The following is a 20,527-nucleotide window of genomic DNA, read 5'->3' as shown; positions in this document are numbered from 1 at the left end:
TAGCTACACAGTTACTGAGGTGGGCACCTTTATCTCTCCACCTCCCTGCTATAGCTAGTAGCTACACAGTTACTGAGGTGGGCAGCTTTATCTCTCCACCTCCCTGCTATAGCTAGTAGCTACACAGTTACTGAGGTGGGCACCTTTATCTCTCCACCTCCCTGCTATAGCTAGTAGCTACACAGTTACTGAGGTGGGCACCTTTATCTCTCCACCTCCCTGCTATAGCTAGTAGCTACACAGTTACTGAGGTGGGCACCTTTATCTCTCCACCTCCCTACTATAGCTAGTAGCTACACAGTTACTGAGGTGGGCACCTTTATCTCTCCACCTCCCTGCTATAGCTAGTAGCTACACAGTTACTGAGGTGGGCACCTTTATCTCTCCACCTCCCTGCTATAGCTAGTAGCTACACAGTTACTGAGGTGGGCACCTTTATCTCTCCACCTCCCTGCTATAGCTAGTAGCTACACAGTTACTGAGGTGGGCAGCTTTATCTCTCCACCTCCCTGCTATAGCTAGTAGCTACACAGTTACTGAGGTGGGCACCTTTATCTCTCCACCTCCCTGCTATAGCTAGTAGCTACACAGTTACTGAGGTGGGCACCTTTATCTCTCCACCTCCCTGCTATAGCTAGTAGCTACACAGTTACTGAGGTGGGCACCTTTATCTCTCCACCTCCCTGCTATAGCTAGTAGCTACACAGTTACTGAGGTGGGCACCTTTATCTCTCCACCTCCCTGCTATAGCTAGTAGCTACACAGTTACTGAGGTGGGCACCTTTATCTCTCACCTCCCTACTATAGCTAGTAGCTACACAGTTACTGAGGTGGGCACCTTTATCTCTCCACCTCCCTGCTATAGCTAGTAGCTACACAGTTACTGAGGTGGGCACCTTTATCTCTCCACCTCCCTGCTATAGCTAGTAGCTACACAGTTACTGAGGTGGGCACCTTTATCTCTCCACCTCCCTGCTATAGCTAGTAGCTACACAGTTACTGAGGTGGGCAGCTTTATCTCTCCACCTCCCTGCTATAGCTAGTAGCTACACAGTTACTGAGGTGGGCAGCTTTATCTCTCCACCTCCCTGCTATAGCTAGTAGCTACACAGTTACTGAGGTGGGCACCTTTATCTCTCCACCTCCCTTCTATAGCTAGTAGCTACACAGTTACTGAGGTGGGCAGCTTTATCTCTCCACCTCCCTGCTATAGCTAGTAGCTACACAGTTACTGAGGTGGGCAGCTTTATCTCTCCACCTCCCTGCTATAGCTAGTAGCTACACAGTTACTGAGGTGGGCACCTTTATCTCTCCACCTCCCTGCTATAGCTAGTAGCTACACAGTTACTGAGGTGGGCACCTTTATCTCTCCACCTCCCTGCTATAGCTAGTAGCTACACAGTTACTGAGGTGGGCACCTTTATCTCTCCACCTCCCTGCTATAGCTAGTAGCTACACAGTTACTGAGGTGGGCACCTTTATCTCTCCACCTCCCTACTATAGCTAGTAGCTACACAGTTACTGAGGTGGGCACCTTTATCTCTCCACCTCCCTACTATAGCTAGTAGCTACACAGTTACTGAGGTGGGCACCTTTATCTCTCCACCTCCCTGCTATAGCTAGTAGCTACACAGTTACTGAGGTGGGCACCTTTATCTCTCCACCTCCCTACTATAGCTAGTAGCTACACAGTTACTGAGGTGGGCACCTTTATCTCTCCACCTCCCTGCTATAGCTAGTAGCTACACAGTTACTGAGGTGGGCACCTTTATCTCTCCACCTCCCTGCTATAGCTAGTAGCTACACAGTTACTGAGGTGGGCACCTTTATCTCTCCACCTCCCTGCTATAGCTAGTAGCTACACAGTTACTGAGGTGGGCACCTTTATCTCTCCACCTCCCTGCTATAGCTAGTAGCTACACAGTTACTGAGGTGGGCACCTTTATCTCTCCACCTCCCTGCTATAGCTAGTAGCTACACAGTTACTGAGGTGGGCACCTTTATCTCTCCACCTCCCTGCTATAGCTAGTAGCTACACAGTTACTGAGGTGGGCACCTTTATCTCTCCACCTCCCTGCTATAGCTAGTAGCTACACAGTTACTGAGGTGGGCACCTTTATCTCTCCACCTCCCTGCTATAGCTAGTAGCTACACAGTTACTGAGGTGGGCACCTTTATCTCTCCACCTCCCTGCTATAGCTAGTAGCTACACAGTTACTGAGGTGGGCACCTTTATCTCTCCACCTCCCTACTATAGCTAGTAGCTACACAGTTACTGAGGTGGGCACCTTTATCTCTCCACCTCCCTGCTATAGCTAGTAGCTACACAGTTACTGAGGTGGGCACCTTTATCTCTCCACCTCCCTGCTATAGCTAGTAGCTACACAGTTACTGAGGTGGGCACCTTTATCTCTCCACCTCCCTGCTATAGCTAGTAGCTACACAGTTACTGAGGTGGGCAGCTTTATCTCTCCACCTCCCTGCTATAGCTAGTAGCTACACAGTTACTGAGGTGGGCAGCTTTATCTCTCCACCTCCCTGCTATAGCTAGTAGCTACACAGTTACTGAGGTGGGCAGCTTTATCTCTCCACCTCCCTGCTATAGCTAGTAGCTACACAGAAGTAAAGGAGCTAGCACTCAAATATTTATCAAAAGAAAAGGAAAAAAGAAAGGGAAAGGACATCAAACTTTCATGCACTTTCATCCTGGCTGGTGTAGAGGTGTGTGTGCGCGCACGTGTGTGTGTGTGTGTGTGTGTGTGTGTGTGTGTGTGTGTGTGTGTGTGTGTGCGAGCGTGCGTGTCATGTGTATATGTGTGTTTGTGTGTGCGTGTGCGTGCGTGTGTGTGTGTGTGTGTGTGCGCGTGTTGTGTGTGTGTGCATGCGTGCACCCTCCCCAGGACATCTTTCATCTTCCAGGGGATCAAATGCCTCAGTAGGGGGGCTCATCTCTGTGGTTTGCAGTCTAAACTGGAGTAGGTAAAAATAGATCTTTTTTGGTGGTGTTGTGTCACGGTGGGCTGTTGTTTACATTGTTGCTCATGTTGGTTCTGTAAACACGTCTGTGTTGCTCAATGCTCAGACTTGTTATGGAAAGTTCTCTTAGCAAGTCTGTCATTTGAAGCATGGTTGTCCCAGCAGGCCTGAGCAGTGCAGCAGGAGGGCTTGTTGTCATCTGGCAGAATGTCTGTAATATTGCTTATTTGCTGTGTTGTAGGGGGCTGGCAGTCAGGCAGTGTGTTGTAGGGGCCTGGCAGTGTGTTGTAGGGGGCTGGCAGTGAGACAGTGTGTTGTAGGGGCCTGGCAGTGTGTTGTAGGGGCCTGGCAGTGAGGCAGTGTGTTGTAGGGGGCTGGCAGTGTGTTGTAGGGGGCTGGCAGTGTGTTGTAGGGGACTGGCAGTGAGGCAGTGTGTTGTAGGGGGCTGGCAGTGTGTTGTAGGGGACTGGCAGTGAGGCAGTGTGTTGTAGGGGGCTGGCAGTGTGTTGTAGGGGGCTGGCAGTGTGTTGTAGGGGACTGGCAGTGAGGCAGTGTGTTGTAGGGGGCTGGCAGTGTGTTGTAGGGGGCTGGCAGTGTGTTGTAGGGGCCTGGCAGTGAGGCAGTGTGTTGTAGGGGGCTGGCAGTGTGTTGTAGGGGACTGGCAGTGAGACAGTGTGTTGTAGGGGACTGGCAGTGAGGCAGTGTGTTGTAGGGGGCTGGCAGTGAGGCAGTGTGTTGTAGGGGGCTGGCAGTGTGTTGTAGGGGACTGGCAGTGAGACAGTGTGTTGTAGGGGACTGGCAGTGAGGCAGTGTGTTGTAGGGGGCTGGCAGTGAGGCAGTGTGTTGCAGGGGGCTGGCAGTGAGGCAGTGTGTTGCAGGGGGCTGGCAGTGAGGCAGTGTGTTTAACTTGTATAATCTAAGTAATTCCCAAATACTGGGTCACGACCCACAGGTGGGTCGCAGGAAGTTTCATTTGGGTCGCCAAATACATTTGCAGAATTTCCTCCTTAGTCTTTTATTTAAAATGTACATCTTAAATATTGTTTTGTTTTATAGATGAGAGGGGGGGAAATTGGCCTGTTAACTCCACCTAAATGCACTTAATTTGTCTCATTCATAAAGTATTTAAAATGTGTATATTGTTTTGCTGATGAGAGGACATAAAACAATGAGATAGCCTGTTAACTCATGCAATGCATTGAAAACATATACTGTACACATCTTCTATATATACATTTGGCAATGTGGGCAATGTTATCTGTCTGATGTGCCGTTTATGTGCGATCGGGCTGAAACTTTCAGGGGGTGTAAAGAGCACCCTGACAGAGTCGGATTTTTTAATTAGGGCAGATTAATTGCCCTAAAGGCCTAAACATGGTCGTCCGTCAGAGCCTCGCCCCGCCCTCCCCGTAGGACGGCGGGTGGAGCCCCGTCCTACGGGGAGGGGGCGCCGTCGGCTGACGGGGGCTGCTCGAAAATGTGACTCAGCGCCGACGATACGTGCGTGACGTCAGCTGCAGGAGAGTTGTGACTGGCCGTTGCCTTGGCTCATCGTCGTAAAGTCGCCTTTCAAAGCATGACGTTAGATTATAACGAACTAGTTGTGTGGCTTAGCCTTCCCAAATGTTGAGGGTCGTTTTTTAGAATTTAATACATAGAATTGGGAACGTTACATTCAATTTCATTCAGACTGCCTGGCACACAATCTCCGCCATTTTCACACGGAGCTTCCACAGGAGGAGGGAGGGTGGGAGGAGGGAGGGCGTAGTGGCGTCCGAGCATGTAGGGCTCGCTGGCGCCGCCAGACGGCGAGACGGCTCCAATTCGAGGCGGACGGACGACCATGTTTAGGCCTTTAAGGCTGATTGCCCTAAGGCGAGGCTATAGTTCAGTGATGATGTCATCAGTGATGATGTCGTCAGTGATGATCGCTTCCGCCCCTGGGCTGTGCGGGCGACCTGACGGAGCCAGTCATAGAGCAGGCGAGGCCGCAACGCAAAGTGGCCATCAGTGATGTCATCAGTGATGATGTCATCCTTCCTGGCTGAGGCTAGTTCAGTGATGATGCCTCTCTCATTCTGTCTGTGTCTGTGGGAAAGAAGACTTTTAGTCTTCCCAGAGAGATAAGCATGGATGACCTTCTGGATGTTCCCTGATGTATCAATACATGTTCCTCGTGTATCATTGTAACATGTTTGAATAAGAACTCCAGTTTTCTATTGTTTCCATTCTATGACAAACAATAACAAATGATGCTCTGACCTCGCACGTATTGATACGTCAGCAATGTTCCACTTTAGACACGAGACAGAATGATACTTTTGCTCTTTTCAGCTCCTACACTATCATTTTGATGAAGCGACTTGGGCCATTGATCGAACAATTAAATACAACAAGAAAGACCACTCTTTTCTGAAGTCTGTTTTTTTAAATATAATATGCAATCACAGTTACCTATTCAAGATAATAAGGTGATGCAGAAATGGTCAGGAACATTCATTATGCACAAATTCACTCTTCTCATAACTTCTAGTTAAGGTCTATTGTGAATTGGGTGGAGATGGTTTGTCATCTTTTTAAAGTGGGTCCCCAGGAAAAGCTTTGGGAAACACTGATCAGTAAGATGTTCATTCTCATACAGAGCAGCTAGATCTGCTCAGGCTTAAATAGAGAGCTGCAGGGATGACGTATTTTTGTAGGCTGAATGCGGAAGTCCCGAACTTCCTGTTTCTTCACTGTTTCTGTCTATGGGATTTTTGAATGTGTTTTTGGCGCGATGCTTCAAATAATGTCTGTGGGCAACGCAAGTTTAATCAAACGCGAACCAAGGTTCAGCGGGATAATCTTCACACATGAGGACCACTTTCATGAGTTTTGTAGCGTAAATGCGAGCCCTAGAAGTAAAAAGCTCGAGCTAAGCTAATCCAGAACTACACACTGTCGCATAGGCTTCCATGTCACGTCAGCACTCAACCTGGACTGTTGTTGATGTGTGCACTGATTACCCCGGGCTGAACGGGGCTGAACCAGGTGAGGGAAAGATAATTTCCGTGTTCGTCCTTTGAGTCGTGACGTTATTGACGTATATCCCCATCGACTCAAAAGTGTAGTCTCATTTAGCCGTTTGCTAGCTAGCCACCCTTTTAACGGCACATAAAAGCTTCAAAACTCATAAAAGTGGTCTTCATGTGTGAAGATGATGTTACTAAACACTGGTTCGCGTTTGATTAAGCCAGCGTTGCCCAGAGAGATTATTAGAAGCATCGCGCCAGAAACCCATTCAAAACTCCCATAGGCGAAAACTGTGAAGAACCAGGGCTGTTAGCATCGATGATTTCCGGACTCGTTACTGCAGCTCTCTATAGCTTTACAGCCAGCAGCAACTCAGAGATCTGCTGATTTGTGTTCCTATGTTGTTGTTGTTGTTCTTTACTTAGTTCAGTGAACTGTGGTGGACACACCTGTAAAATGTGTGTGCTTTTATCTTCTTTACGTTTTTACAGTCACACCTCCACGAAGAAATTCCTCCTCCCCTCTCAGAGGTGTAGGGTCAGTGTGAATTGTCTGCCAGTGTTTCTGGCCAAAGTGAATCATTATGGCAGATAGATCTCAGCCTGGTTTGACGTGACGGCAGGTTTGACTCAGACTGTCTTCATACTGTACATATCACACAGGATATGCTTTGCACTGCCTGTTGAGATTCCATCAGGAGTAGGTGAAGTGACTGGAAGGTGTGTGTGTGTGTGTGTGTGTGTGTGTGTGTGTGTGTGTGTGTGTGTGTGTGTGTGTGTGTGTGTGTGTGTGTGTGTGCGCGTGCGTGTGCGTGCGTGTGTTTGTGTGCGTGTGTGTGTGTGATGATGGTCAGGCTTGGCAGAGAGGGATCGATTGTGGGTGCAGCAGTGCTGATCTCTCTCTCGGGTCAGCCACACAAATACCCCCATTGTATCTGAAAGCATGCTTCACTTGAAGGAACGATCAGCTCTAAAACGTTTACAAAACAGCTATTGGCAAAGTATGTAGTACCTTTGCATTCCTGGGTCCATTCTGTTGCTGGGTGGCGTAATATTTGTCTTATTCCTGTGGATAAGTGTCCAAATGTAGCCTAGATGATGTGATGAAGTGATGTTGCAGATATTTCCAGTGCAGCTACAATAGAGTTTAATGCTACAAATAGAGTTTAATTGGAAAAATGATCTAAAACATGAGCGGTAAATGTCAGATTATGGTGACAGTCCCTCAGAATCCAAGAGGAAGAGATGCTTTTTTATATACACACTATTTCCAACAATCACATAAGGCGAAATCCATTGTAGAAAAGGCTGAGATACTAATTTGTGTGGTGCCATGGCACGAGTCCGATACCTCACGAGTCCGACACCTCACGAGTCCGAAAAAAGAGGCATTATATTCCCCGTTTTTCACTAACCCAAAACCTAACCTCTCCCACCCCCACGCCTAAACCTAACCTCCCCCAGACCCTAACCCAAAACCTAACCTCTCCCACCCCCACGCCTAAACCTAACCTCCCCCAGACCCTAACCCAAATTCGGTCTCGTGAGGTGTCGGACTAGGGGGCAGTCCCCATTTGGGTTGGGGTGCAAGGTTTTCTCCACTGGAAACTCTCTCTGTCTCTCTCTCTCTCTCTCTCTCTCTCTCTCTCTCTCTCTTTTGCAATACAAGATCACAATTGCTAATCGGCATCGTTAAGTTTGTGTTAGGGTTGTAGCTGTGCTCCAGAGCAAATAATGTCGTAAATAAGTAGTAAATAAGAACAATTAGAGTAAGACAGAGTGAAAACAAACATCTCTAGCTGCTGTTACGCAGAGAAATACTGCACTGATTGGAAAAAGTGAAGGTGCAAAAGGGTAATCAAACTATTTTGTTTCCTGAAACTGAAACAAATAATCCTGATTAATTCTCCACCAAATATTCAGGATGAACATTTGGCCATATATTGTGCAGCGCTACTAGGCTACTGTAGTGTTGCACTGCTCTGTTATTGACTAAATGTGGCCACCTGTTAGCTTTATCCTCTCACCTCTCTCATCAGTGAGGTGTTTTTCAATGCTTTTCTTCATCACACCTTTCTCAGCCAACTCCACACACTGTTGAGTGTCAGAGTCTCACAGGAAGTTGGTAGTTTCTGCTGTGAAGCCAGAAGCGGCATGTGTGTGCCACCGACAATCATCACACCACATTCAAAGTCGGTGAGATCACGCTTCTCATTCGGATGTTTGGATGACTAACTGACGAGTAACTGACCCTCTGGACTCAATGAAAGAAGCGATGAGGAAGCGCTGCGTGCGTCCTTGGTGAAATCACTGAAACAGGTGCTCTCTTTGGTGTGGGTGCAGAGAAGCACGAGTTAAAAAAGTTCAAGTGGGATCCTTGTGGGAAGGAGTGGAGAGCAGGAGAACTTGAAAAAAAATCCAAGGCAACAACTGTTGCAGAAGTCATAATTAAAAAGCCTTTATTGTGGCATGGCTAACAAAGTTAAAACAGGGACCTACTGTATGTGTTTCAGCTCCGCAGAGCCTCCATCAGGGTAGAGACTTAAATGTTTTATACTGATCCTTTATTTATATGCGACTCAACGTCCGGAGGATGTTGAAATAAACGGCAGATATTCTGTAGAGGTAAAGTGTCCAGTGAATTTAACAATCACACAGACACACGCATATACCCTCATCAAGTATTTACACACCTCAGCACCCTGCTGACCTATTGGAAGCTTAGAACTGCAGTCTCTTTAAAGCCTGGAGACCCAGGTTGCATTACTAAGCTCCTGCTCCTCATACAGTACCTGGCACCAGGCAGGCCCTCAGATCTGGGTCTGTCTACTGCCAGTCAGAGTACCCCAGACTCACCCCCCCCCCCTCTCTCTCTCTCTCTCTCTCTCTCTCCACCCCCCCCTCTCTCTCTCTCCTTCCTCCCTCCATCCCTCCTTCTCTCCCTTCAGAGTTTGCATCCAACTGCACTCTCTCCAGCTGTCAGGACAGCTGTGCGGTGACTCCAGCAGGATCTGCTTGTTACTGTAAGAGCGGCTATGAGATCAGCCCGGATGGAAAGACGTGCAAAGGTGAGATCCTGGCTGTGCGCTGGCTGCTCTCCTCTTCTTCAGTGACACAAAACGTGTCTCTGTCTGAGTGACCGAGTCATTTCATCTCAAGTTGAGTCTTCTTCAATTAGCGTCAATTAAGTGACACGATCTTGACACAAGTGCACATTTTTGCAGTGTCAGTCTCTATCCTCTTCTCTGACCTACTTTCTGAACTAGGATGAACAAAGCTATTGGCCATCAACTTTAATTGAGTATTGCTTTGTGTGTTTTCTGTGGCTCAGATTTTGATGAGTGTGCTGTGTATGGGACCTGCAGTCAGTCCTGTACCAACACTGAGGGTACTTACACCTGCTCCTGTGTGGAGGGCTACTTACCCCAGCCAGATAATCGCTCCTGCAAGGCCAAGAATGGTAAGTAGTGTATACCCTGCCAGGAACATGGTAGTACTGTATACCCTGCCAGGAACATGGTAGTACTGTATACCCTGCCAGGAACATGGTGGATTCTTTATGACTCCACTTTGTATGAGACTGTGTGGGCTTCCAGTTCATGTTGAGCCTGTTTGTAGCCAGCGCCGCTGTTATGCCCCATGTTATAGAGGGCCAAAGACGCGCCCTCTTCCACGTTCGGCATTCCCACCAAGGGATTTCATCCGCCATTCATTTTTCCATAGACGTTTTGTAAAAGGCTTATACAAATAGTTTTACTTGGGCAAACGATTCAGCTATATTTAGAATCAGGAGAGACCATGATAACATTTCACTTGGGAAAAAAAGAGAGTTAAAGTTAACTGTGGTATCTGCTCAATAGACCACAGCTATGACGTGATTCCTTTGCACAATTCAGTATCACTCCGCGTCTGAGAAGGTCGTTCAAGCAGCGCTGTAGACCGGTTTGTAGTTACCAACTAGTAGTAGTTAGAAACTACTCTCAAAACACACAAAACACATGTACAAGTCACGTTTTTTCCCCCAATGGTAAGATTTGTTATAAAATCTGTTGCTCGGTTGTTGAGATAATTTTACAAAGTTTTACAACTAGGCCTACTAAATTTACTAGCTAAATCAGAGCCTGTGTTGCTAGCTGCTAGCTAGCTGGTGTAATTTACCTAAGTTGCACAGCAACTGCCTTGCTCTATGGGCAGGCAGCCAGGAGGGCCTATTTTATTTTGAACATTAGTATTTGTTAATGTATTTGTATGTATTTGGTAACTAATACATTGGAGTGTGTCTATTACTTTCATATTGCCGTACTTGGTAACTGTTTTATAAAAGTTATAGCTCACTTCAGGCCATGATATATGGTTATTATATCACAGCTAAGGAGGTTGTCGCCCTCTGCTTCGGTGTCGGGCGAACAGCGCCCCCTAGCTGTGATATAAAAACCACCGTGGCCTGCCGCGATCTAATGCTTCATTATATTGCAGTGCCAGTGGACCGTCTGCCCGTCCTGCTGATCGCCAACTCCCAGAACATCCAGGCCACGTCCCTGAGCGGCTCCACGGTGCACAGCCTGCTGTCCACCAGCACCAAGCAGACCACCGCCATGGACTTCCTGTACGCACAGGAAGCCGTGTGCTGGATCCACGTGGGAGACGCGCCCACCGCCACCCACCTCAAGTGTGCCAAGATCCCCAACCTGAAGAGCTTCACCGAGGAGAGGGTCATCAACATCTCCCTCAGCCTCCACCGTGAGTACACTGCACTCCACCACTGTCACCATGTTTATGCTGTTATCTAGTGCAGCACACAACTCCGCCCAGTATCACCTACACCCAGGCTCCATGGCTGGTGACAATGACCTCAAGTCTTTTCCACAGTGCTGGGCCAGCAGGCCGTGCCGGGGGCAGGGGATGGCAAAGTCAGGACACTCACTCACTCACTCACTCACTCACTCACTCACTCACTCACTCACTCACTCCCTCACTCACTCCCTCACTCACTCCCTCACTCACTCACTCACTCACTCACTCACTCACTCACTCACTCACTCACTCACTCTCTCACTCACTCACTCCCTCACTCACTCCCTCACTCACTCACTCACTCACTCACTCACTCACTCACTCACTCACTCATTGACGTTTAGTGGGAAAGGGGGCCATAGCTAGGGATAGGAAGGTAGTAGAGAGTCGGGATTCGAGGGGTGGGTAGGGGGAGTGGCTAGGGGGATGTGCGTGGTGTTGGGGGCGTGGTGCCAGGAAGCTGAATGGCCACACCTCTGCACCGTGGGCTTAAAGGTTTGCACTTGTTACTATGCAAGACTCATCTTAAGCATCACTTTAAAGAGATCATCGTGAATAGATACTGTATCTCAGGGCTCCTCCCGTGTGGTCCAGACGCCACCTCCATGACGTTTCTCTTCATCTTTCTCTTCGTCTTCATGTTCCGGTGGGAATGTGTCGCCACATCTCTAACGCAACGTAACCACCCAGATGTTTTTGTGTAGAAAGCGTGAAATAGGTCTGTAGTAAATCTGCTGCCCGCTTCTTTTGACTCAGCGCTGCTTTGATTTGATGACTCGCTGACGTCAGGGGGGTACGGTGGGCAGCGAGGGTCACATTAGTCTCAGCGGGTCTAAGCACATAAAAAACTACGCTGCGATTCCAAATTATTTACCGGCCAGCTGGCGGGTGACCTACTTTTTTTATTCACCAAAAAACCCAAAATTTACCAGCATTTGGCGCTTGACGGGGGTGTTACTTTGGGACCCTGCCTACACTTCAGTGTACGTGCGTGCGTGCGCACGTGTGCGTGTTCCCATTTGCATAGACAGTGCAGTACGTGTGGCCCTGTCATATGCGAGGACACTTTGTCCTTGAGTGTTTCTGTGCTTAGCGTATGCACAGCTTGTGAGTCAGAGTTATTATGGCGTTGGATGACAACACACTGAAGGCACTCGTGTTTTTCCATGGCTGACGTTGGGTTAGAGAAAAGGCCGGAGAGTTGAGAGTGGGTTTCCAGTAAAAAAGGAAACTGAAAGACAGACGCTGAAGATCTAAGGGAAAACATGTGTGTGTGCACGCAGACGTGTGTGTGTGTGTGTGTGTGTGTGCACGCAGACGTGTGTGTGTGTGTGTGTGTGTGTGCACGCAGACGTGTGTGTGTGTGCGTGCTGCTGAGTGTAAAGAACTTGTAGGTCAAACGCCCTCCACCCCCGCACCCCGCTCTTCCTCCCTCCCTCCCTCTGTCACTTCTCTGCGCTCAGCCCATATTTCAGCCTGGTCATGGCCTGGTTTTGGAGCAGACTTTCTCCAGTGAATCAGAGGGGAAGCAGCCGCAGTCACAACACGCCTAAACACTACCCAGCACACGCATACAGTACAGTACATTACCACTCTTCTCTATGATACCATCTCTTCATACAGTACATTACCACTCTTCTCTCTGATACCATCTCTTCATACAGTACAGTACATTACCTCTCTTCTCTCTGATACCATCTCTTCATACAGTACAGTACATTACCTCTCTTCTCTCTGATACCATCTCTTCATACAGTACAGTACATTACCTCTCTTCTCTATGATACCATCTCTTCATACAGTACAGTACATTACCTCTCTTCTCTCTGATACCATCTCTTCATACAGTACAGTACATTCCCACTCTTCTCTATGATACCATATCTTCATACAGTACAGTACATTACCACTCTTCTCTATGATACCATCTCTTCATACACTACAGTACATTACCACTCTTCTCTCTGATACCATCTCTTCATACAGTACAGTACATTACCACTCTTCTCTATGATACCATCTCTTCATACAGTACAGTACATTACCACTCTTCTCTCTGATACCATCTCTTCATACAGTAGCCTACAGTACATAACCACTCTTCTCTATGATACCATCTCTTCATACAGTACAGTACATTACCACTCTTCTCTATGATACCATCTCTTCATACAGTACAGTACATTACCTCTCTTCTCTATGATACCATCTCTTCATACAGTACAGTACATTACCACTCTTCTCTATGATACCATCTCTTCATACAGTACAGTACATTACCACTCTTCTCTATGATACCATCTCTTCATACAGTACAGTACATTACCACTCTTCTCTATGATACCATCTCTTCATACAGTACAGTACATTACCACTCTTCTCTCTGATACCATCTCTTCATACAGTACAGTACATTACCTCTCTTCTCTATGATACCATCTCTTCATACAGTACAGTACATTACCACTCTTCTCTATGATACCATCTCTTCATACAGTACAGTACATTACCACTCTTCTCTATGATACCATCTCTTCATACAGTACAGTACATTACCACTCTTCTCTCTGATACCATCTCTTCATACAGTACAGTACATTACCACTCTTCTCTATGATACCATCTCTTCATACAGTACAGTACATTACCTCTCTTCTCTATGATACCATCTCTTCATACAGTACAGTACATTACCACTCTTCTCTATGATACCATCTCTTCATACAGTACAGTACATTACCACTCTTCTCTATGATACCATCTCTTCATACAGTACAGTACATTACCTCTCTTCTCTATGATACCATCTCTTCATACAGTACAGTACATTACCACTCTTCTCTATGATACCATCTCTTCATACAGTACAGTACATTACCACTCTTCTCTATGATACCATCTCTTCATACAGTACAGTACATTACCTCTCTTCTCTATGATACCATCTCTTCATACACTACAGTACATTACCACTCTTCTCTCTGATACCATCTCTTCATACAGTACAGTACATTACCTCTCTTCTCTATGATACCATCTCTTCATACAGTACAGTACATTACCACTCTTCTCTCTGATACCATCTCTTCATACAGTACAGTACATTACCTCTCTTCTCTATGATACCATCTCTTCATACAGTACAGTACATTACCTCTCTTCTCTATGATACCATCTCTTCATACAGTACAGTACATTACCACTCTTCTCTATGATACCATCTCTTCATACAGTACAGTACATTACCTCTCTTCTCTATGATACCATCTCTTCATACAGTACAGTACATTACCTCTCTTCCCTATGATACCATCTCTTCATACAGTACAGTACATTACCACTCTTCTCTCTGATACCATCTCTTCATACAGTACAGTACATTACCACTCTTCTCTCTGATACCATCTCTTCATACAGTACAGTACATTACCTCTCTTCTCTATGATACCATCTCTTCATACAGTACAGTACATTACCTCTCTTCTCTCTGATACCATCTCTTCATACAGTACAGTACATTACCACTCTTCTCTATGATACCATCTCTTCATACAGTACAGTACATTACCTCTCTTCTCTCTGATACCATCTCTTCATACAGTACAGTACATTACCACTCTTCTCTCTGATACCATCTCTTCATACAGTACAGTACATTACCACTCTTCTCTCTGATACCATCTCTTCATACAGTACAGTACATTACCACTCTTCTCTCTAGCTGTGTTTCCATTACAGTTTTTCACAAAATAATTGCGATATTTCTACAACTTCGACAAAGTACAATTGCGACTTGCAGGCGTTTCCATTGAAGTTGAGTTTGAGTGACGGTGCGCACACCTGAACGCAATTCCCCGTTACCAGCAGCTGCCACAGTGATTACGCACGGGGATCTGCCCCATATCCCGTCCCCTGCATGCTCAAATCCAACCAATGGTCAATGCAAATCACCACATGAAGTTACAACACATATAAACGAGCCTGATTATCAATTCAAAAGAAAATGAGTGGCAACATGTTGCTGGCTGCGGTGAATGCAGTGAGCGCAACAGACACCTCGGACCTAAAACTGGTCCGATTTAGAGATGGAGGGGAAAAAAGGCTGATTTGGTGCAATAATCAGAATGTTGTGTATTATAATTCTAACATTGCACCTGAAACCTGTATTACTCACTGTATTCACTTCAGTCAGCAGCACCGCACCAGTGTGTGCTTTTCATCCCCTCATCTGTGCCGCTGTGCCAAATGCGCACACACAGGCAGCCTGTCACCATGGACCCATTTCTGCCATTAAACATTATCTATTTCCCCCGGCTCCGCTTTTACACAACACTCGTCTTTCTGCTAGGTAGCGTTGCTTCAAAGTTTTCCACTTGCTGCGGAGGTTTTGCCACAGCTTATCGAACCCTTTCTCCCTCATTTTCCGCTCCTTTTCCAAAGGAGAAGATGGGTCACATGACGTGCAAATGCGGAAAATGTGTTTCCATTACACTTTATTACTTTTTTACTTACATTACCCAATTTCTATTGCGATATTTAGATTTTGCGCATTTCTGAGGGTAATGGAAACACGACTTGTGATACCATCTCTTCATACAGTACAGTACATTACCACTCTTCTCTATGATACCATCTCTTGGGAAGTTTAGTGGCAAATGGTGCACAACTATTTAGTTATCACATGCATTCCCTTCCCTTACTTATGTAACATGTGTTGCCTTGAAGCAAATTAACGGTCCACTTCTCTCTAAGTGAGTCAGTCAGCCAACAGAGGCAGAGCTCACTCACTTTTTACTTTCTTACTCACTCAGCCGCTTCTTTTCACCTGAAAGCGAGGCATTTCATCGGCAGGAAGTAGCGCGTGCGGGAGGATCACGCTATTCCCCCCAGTTCCCCTCCCCCCAAACAGGGGCCACCGACCAGAGGCACTAGTGCAGCGACCAGAACTCATACCCCCCACCGGCTTCCCACCCACAGACACGGCCAATTATGTCTGTACAGGAACGTCTGACCAAGCCGGAAGTACCGCTGCCGGGAATTGAACCCGGGTCTCCACAGTGGGAGGCGAGTCCTTTCACCTCTACATCCCAGATGCTCCAACTCCATAGAATCTCATAGCTCAATTTTGCTTTCGAGGTTTAATGATCATGACATCATTGACCTTATCTCGGGATGTCTGGTGGTGTATCAAATCAAGTCTTCTCATTCCTGATTCTCAGCTGTTCACAATAAGCAGTGTAACCGATCGCCGGGTGTTCAGTCAGTACAGCTTGTTTCCTGTGCGGGTTCACGACCGCAGCGCCACGTGACTGAACATGCAAAAACGACTGTAAGCTGAGCAGGCAGCTCACGTTTGAGACAAGTAGCCCAACATTTGGAGTTCAGATCAGGGAGAACTGAGACTGAATGAGACAGTAGGCAGACAGGAAAGATGGAGAGAGAGAGAGAGAGAGAGAGAGAGAGAGAGAGAGAGAGAGAGGGGGGGGGGGGGGGGGGGGGGGTCGGCCCTGAACCCGGGTCAGCCGCGCGGACTAAGTGGCGCCCCCATGAGACCGAATGATTAAGTGGTCTTTTCTCAGTCCAGGCCTTGAGAAAGCAAAAAGATAGACGCAACGATGACAGCGAGAAAGATCTGTCCTCCACCGCGTCTGAACATCTGAAGATGTTGAGTTTGGCTGCCATTTGGAAATAAGTTCAGTCGAAACTCGATGATAACAAACACGTTCGCAACTGTGCTAAAACGATGATTTGGGTGTTTTTGCTCTCCCTCAAAGTAATCGGATGAAAGTTACGGCTGCTGCGCCACACTGTCTTCTTCACCCAGCATCACGATCGAATACCACATCTGTTATCGGAAACATTACGCAATACAGTTTCCAGTCCGTCATGCTCTCCGCAGGTGCAATGAAATCACAGCATCCACTCTATAATAAAGTAGGCTCTACTTTCCCATCGCTAATCTCCTGTTGATATAGGCTATAGAGACTTTCTAGCTGCTGCTGTGAAACCTGAATACTATACTGAGAACAGTGAAAATAACCAATACTTTGATTTTGGAAGTGTAAAATGGGCAATAAAACCACCATGGCTTATGTTTTGTACTGAAGAATTATGATAAAAATCATTAGAAATACTGAGGATTATCACTATTGCCATAATGATGCGGATGAAACTAGACCCTCAGCTAACAATGTGTTTGATACGTTTAGACCAGAGGAATGTGCAGGAAATTCCAACAGCTTCAGCTGGATTCTCCAAGCCTGTCCCCCCCCCCCACGCACACACACATGCACACCCACACACTGCGGTACTCATGTGCAGACGCATGCTGAGAGACACCAACACAAATACAAAATGGAGAATTGGCTGCAGCGGGGAGCGAGGAGACACGGTGCATCATGTGACCCGTGCTGGGGCAGCGGGGAGCGAGGCCACGGTGCATCATGTGACCCATGCCGGGGCTTTATTGCCGGGATAAGGAAACCATTAAAAGGCACTTGACTTCCTGTACGCGTGTCACAATCATCCTGTTCTCAGAGAGCCTCCAAACTGTCACGAGTGTTTGTACAGATGTGCAGCACGGGCAGGAAGGAGGGGAGGAAAAAGAACACCATAGAGACACAGTTGTTGTTTTTCATTTGGACTTTGCAGAGTAAAAACACACACGCACATCTTAAACAGGTGCTAGATACAAACCAAGGAATGAAAGTAGACGTGTATAAATTCATTAAGAGCGAGACAGGTGATGATTTGACCTCGGCACTTGTCTGGTCATGTGACTAGGGACTAGGAAGATAACGCTTATGTCTCGATTGAATACTATCACAATACAGTACTTGGGTGCTGATTCCATATGTATTGCGATTCTTAAGTATTGCGATTCGATATTACGATTCATTGCGAAATCGATTTTCGTTTGCCATGATGGGACCATGGGAAAAGTTTAAACATAATACTTCTAAAGACTGTATAAGTCATATTTCCAAAAACAATGCACATCACATGTAAGTCAGTCTTACTGACTATTTCAGCCAGGTAGCCATTTCATTACCAGGTAGGTGGTCTCGCTGACCAGCCTCCCCTCCCTACCGTGAGAGGAGTCTGGCGCCGTAGGTCTCCATAGTGGGATTGCGATGGGCGGCGCTTAGCGCAAGTGTCCTTGGAAAATAGTTTCCAACAATCCAATTTGCCGTTTTCAGCGTGTAGCAATGAGCTAGCGTGTAGGCTTCTGCCGTTAGCTTTCTAGCTAGTTAGCGTTGTTGTTTTCACTGAGGCGGCAGGGCACTATTTACAGCGACACACAGGGAGGAGGGAGCGGAAGCCGCTCTGATTGACATGGTCGGAGCCAATGACAGAGCTTGTAATAAGCCCGGGAGCGGACATTCGGCAGCGACTGAAACAGTCGCTCCAATGGGAGAGCAGAGTAGAGCAGGGGCGGGTTTATACCAGTTATGGAGACCTGCGGCGCCAGACTACCAGGTAGGTAATGGCCCACCCATTACAATAGCTGTCGGCCAATCACCAGCAACAACAAAAGCAGTTGATTGGCCGAAACTGTGAAACAGTAGGCAATGAAACCAAAGATGATAATGAAATCACCCCCCACCCCCAACACACTCGAAAACAGACACAAACAAGCCTGGTTTTCTCTCAAAATATAACCATTCAGTGATCTTAAAAACTGTTGTTTGTTATATTGAGCAGGTATTTCAACAGCTAAACTTGCGTAATATGTGGAAAACAAAATGATAAATATCGATTCAGGGATAAAAGATCAGCAATTTAAAAAAAAACATGATACTGAAGTGAATCAACCCTTTCCCCAAGTGACTAGCCACATAACCTCAAACACATATAAAGCAGAATGAATGAGATGTATCAGTGTTTCCCATACATAAAGGAATTTGTGGCGGGCCGCCACAATAATATTTTGACCGCCACAATAAGATGTTGACCAAAAAATTTTTTTTTTTTTTTTTTTTTTTTTTAACAGTGCACCTGAACGCAACATGCAAGATATCCGCTGTATAAGTGTCCAATAAATGTTCATGTCATTCTGGCCAATACTTCTGTTATAGCATTTCAGTCTGGAATATGGAATATCTTTCAATAATCTATGATTTAGCTGCTAAATTGTCAAATACCGCCATCTGCTCGCTACCCAGGCACTTATGTATGTACTTAACCTAACTAACTTAACCTAACTATCCGGTGTGCACAACACTGTCAGCCTAAACTCCGGCTGACACCCCAAAAACCTACAATCCGCTACAGAAAAATGTATATTGTTTGTTTATCAACTGGCCCCTCGCCTTCTATCATTTCACGAAAGTGGCAAAGCAAGTTGAGTATCCCTGACCTATAGGGAGAAATTTAGTTTGTCATTGTAAACCCACAGCACAGTAATGATGACATGTTCTTCATAGATCTAGCCTTTTAATTTTGCTCTTAAGCTTTCTCAAAGTACACCAAATTCATGCATTTTACTTTAAAATGTTTAAAAAAATCCCGCGGGGGGGGCATGCCCCCGCACCCCCCTAGGGGGTCTGCGGTCCCCCACCACAAATACTCAAAATCCTGTGGGAAACACTGTGTATACAAAACTAAACTAGAGGAGAAAAAAGACACTTTGTCATGATGTGTTTGGGCCTACCACACAGTATGATGTGGAGTGAATGGCAGGCAGCAGGGTTGATAAGTGGTTGTTGGCGTGTGAGTGTGACAGGAGGAGGAGCACGGCTGCTCCCGGTCAACAAGTGACCGACCCCGCAGCACCCAGCCGCGCGGTGGCAGGGGTGAACGTGCAGGAAATGATGCGTGTGTGGCTGCAGTGACTCATGACCTTAGAATGCCACAGATGAGTTGTCCAGATGTGCCACCCCCTCCCAAACCTCACCCCTCTCTCTCTCTCTCTCTCTCTCTCTCTCTCTCTCTCTCTCTCTCTCTCTCTCACACTCTCTCTCTCCCTCTCTCTCTCTCTCTCTCGCTCACTCTCTCTTTTTACAACCTTCCATCACATTCCCTTTGTCCCCTTTTATCTTCGTCCCACATTTGACTCCCTACTCTCAGTCAAGCAGAAGACGTTCTCTCCTCCGCTCTTTGCCTGTGCCTGCCTGCTACAGTGTTTGCTGCTGCTGATAATGCCAGCCGTTCAAACACATGACCAAACACACACTAGCGGTGATGTCAGCTCAGGTGTGATTGTGAATAACTCACCTCTATAAGCAAGCAGAACACGACTACATGAGACCAGCAGACTGGCATGGAGGTGGATTAGACCAACATGACTACATGAGACCAGCAGACTGGTATGGAGGTGGATTAGACCAACATGACCACATGAGACCAGCAGACTGGTATGGAGGTGGATTAGACCAACATGACCACATGAGACCAGCAGACTGGTATGGAGGTGGATTAGACCAACATGACCACATGAGACCAGCAGACTGGTATGGAGGTGGATTAGACCAACATGACCACATGAGACCAGCAGACTGGTATGGAGGTGGATTAGACCAACATGACTACATAAAACCAGCAGACTGGTATGGAGGTGGATTAGACCAACATGACCACATGAGACCAGCAGACTGGCATGGAGGTGGATTAGACTAGGCTTGTGCCGATCGGCGATCGGATCGTGTATTGCCGATTCTATTGCTGAAATGACGATTGTGTGGTCATTTTCACACCGGGTAATAAACACGTGTCAACACGCGTATAAATATATATAATATAATATA

General features: G+C 46.7%; 1 protein-coding gene across 1 annotated transcript in view; it reads left to right on the top strand.

Moving 5' to 3' along the window:
* LOC310799432 (low-density lipoprotein receptor-related protein 1-like) overlaps positions 1–20,527 on the top strand; it is a gene marked incomplete at its 5' end in the record, with an annotated part of 176,046 nt that overhangs the window by 54,704 nt on the left and 100,815 nt on the right. The window contains 3 exons of the mRNA XM_083662014.1: positions 8,936–9,055; positions 9,319–9,447; positions 10,464–10,727. Of these exons, the coding sequence (XP_083518140.1) occupies positions 8,936–9,055; positions 9,319–9,447; positions 10,464–10,727 (513 nt within the window). The remainder of the gene's footprint in view (positions 1–8,935; positions 9,056–9,318; positions 9,448–10,463; positions 10,728–20,527) is intronic.

This window comes from Poromitra crassiceps (assembly GCF_964638095.1).
Source record: "Poromitra crassiceps genome assembly, chromosome: 27".
NCBI classification, from domain to species: domain Eukaryota; kingdom Metazoa; phylum Chordata; class Actinopteri; order Beryciformes; family Melamphaidae; genus Poromitra; species Poromitra crassiceps.
The sequence above is the reverse complement of the archived record's forward strand: the minus strand, read 5'-3'. Positions and strand labels throughout refer to the sequence as shown.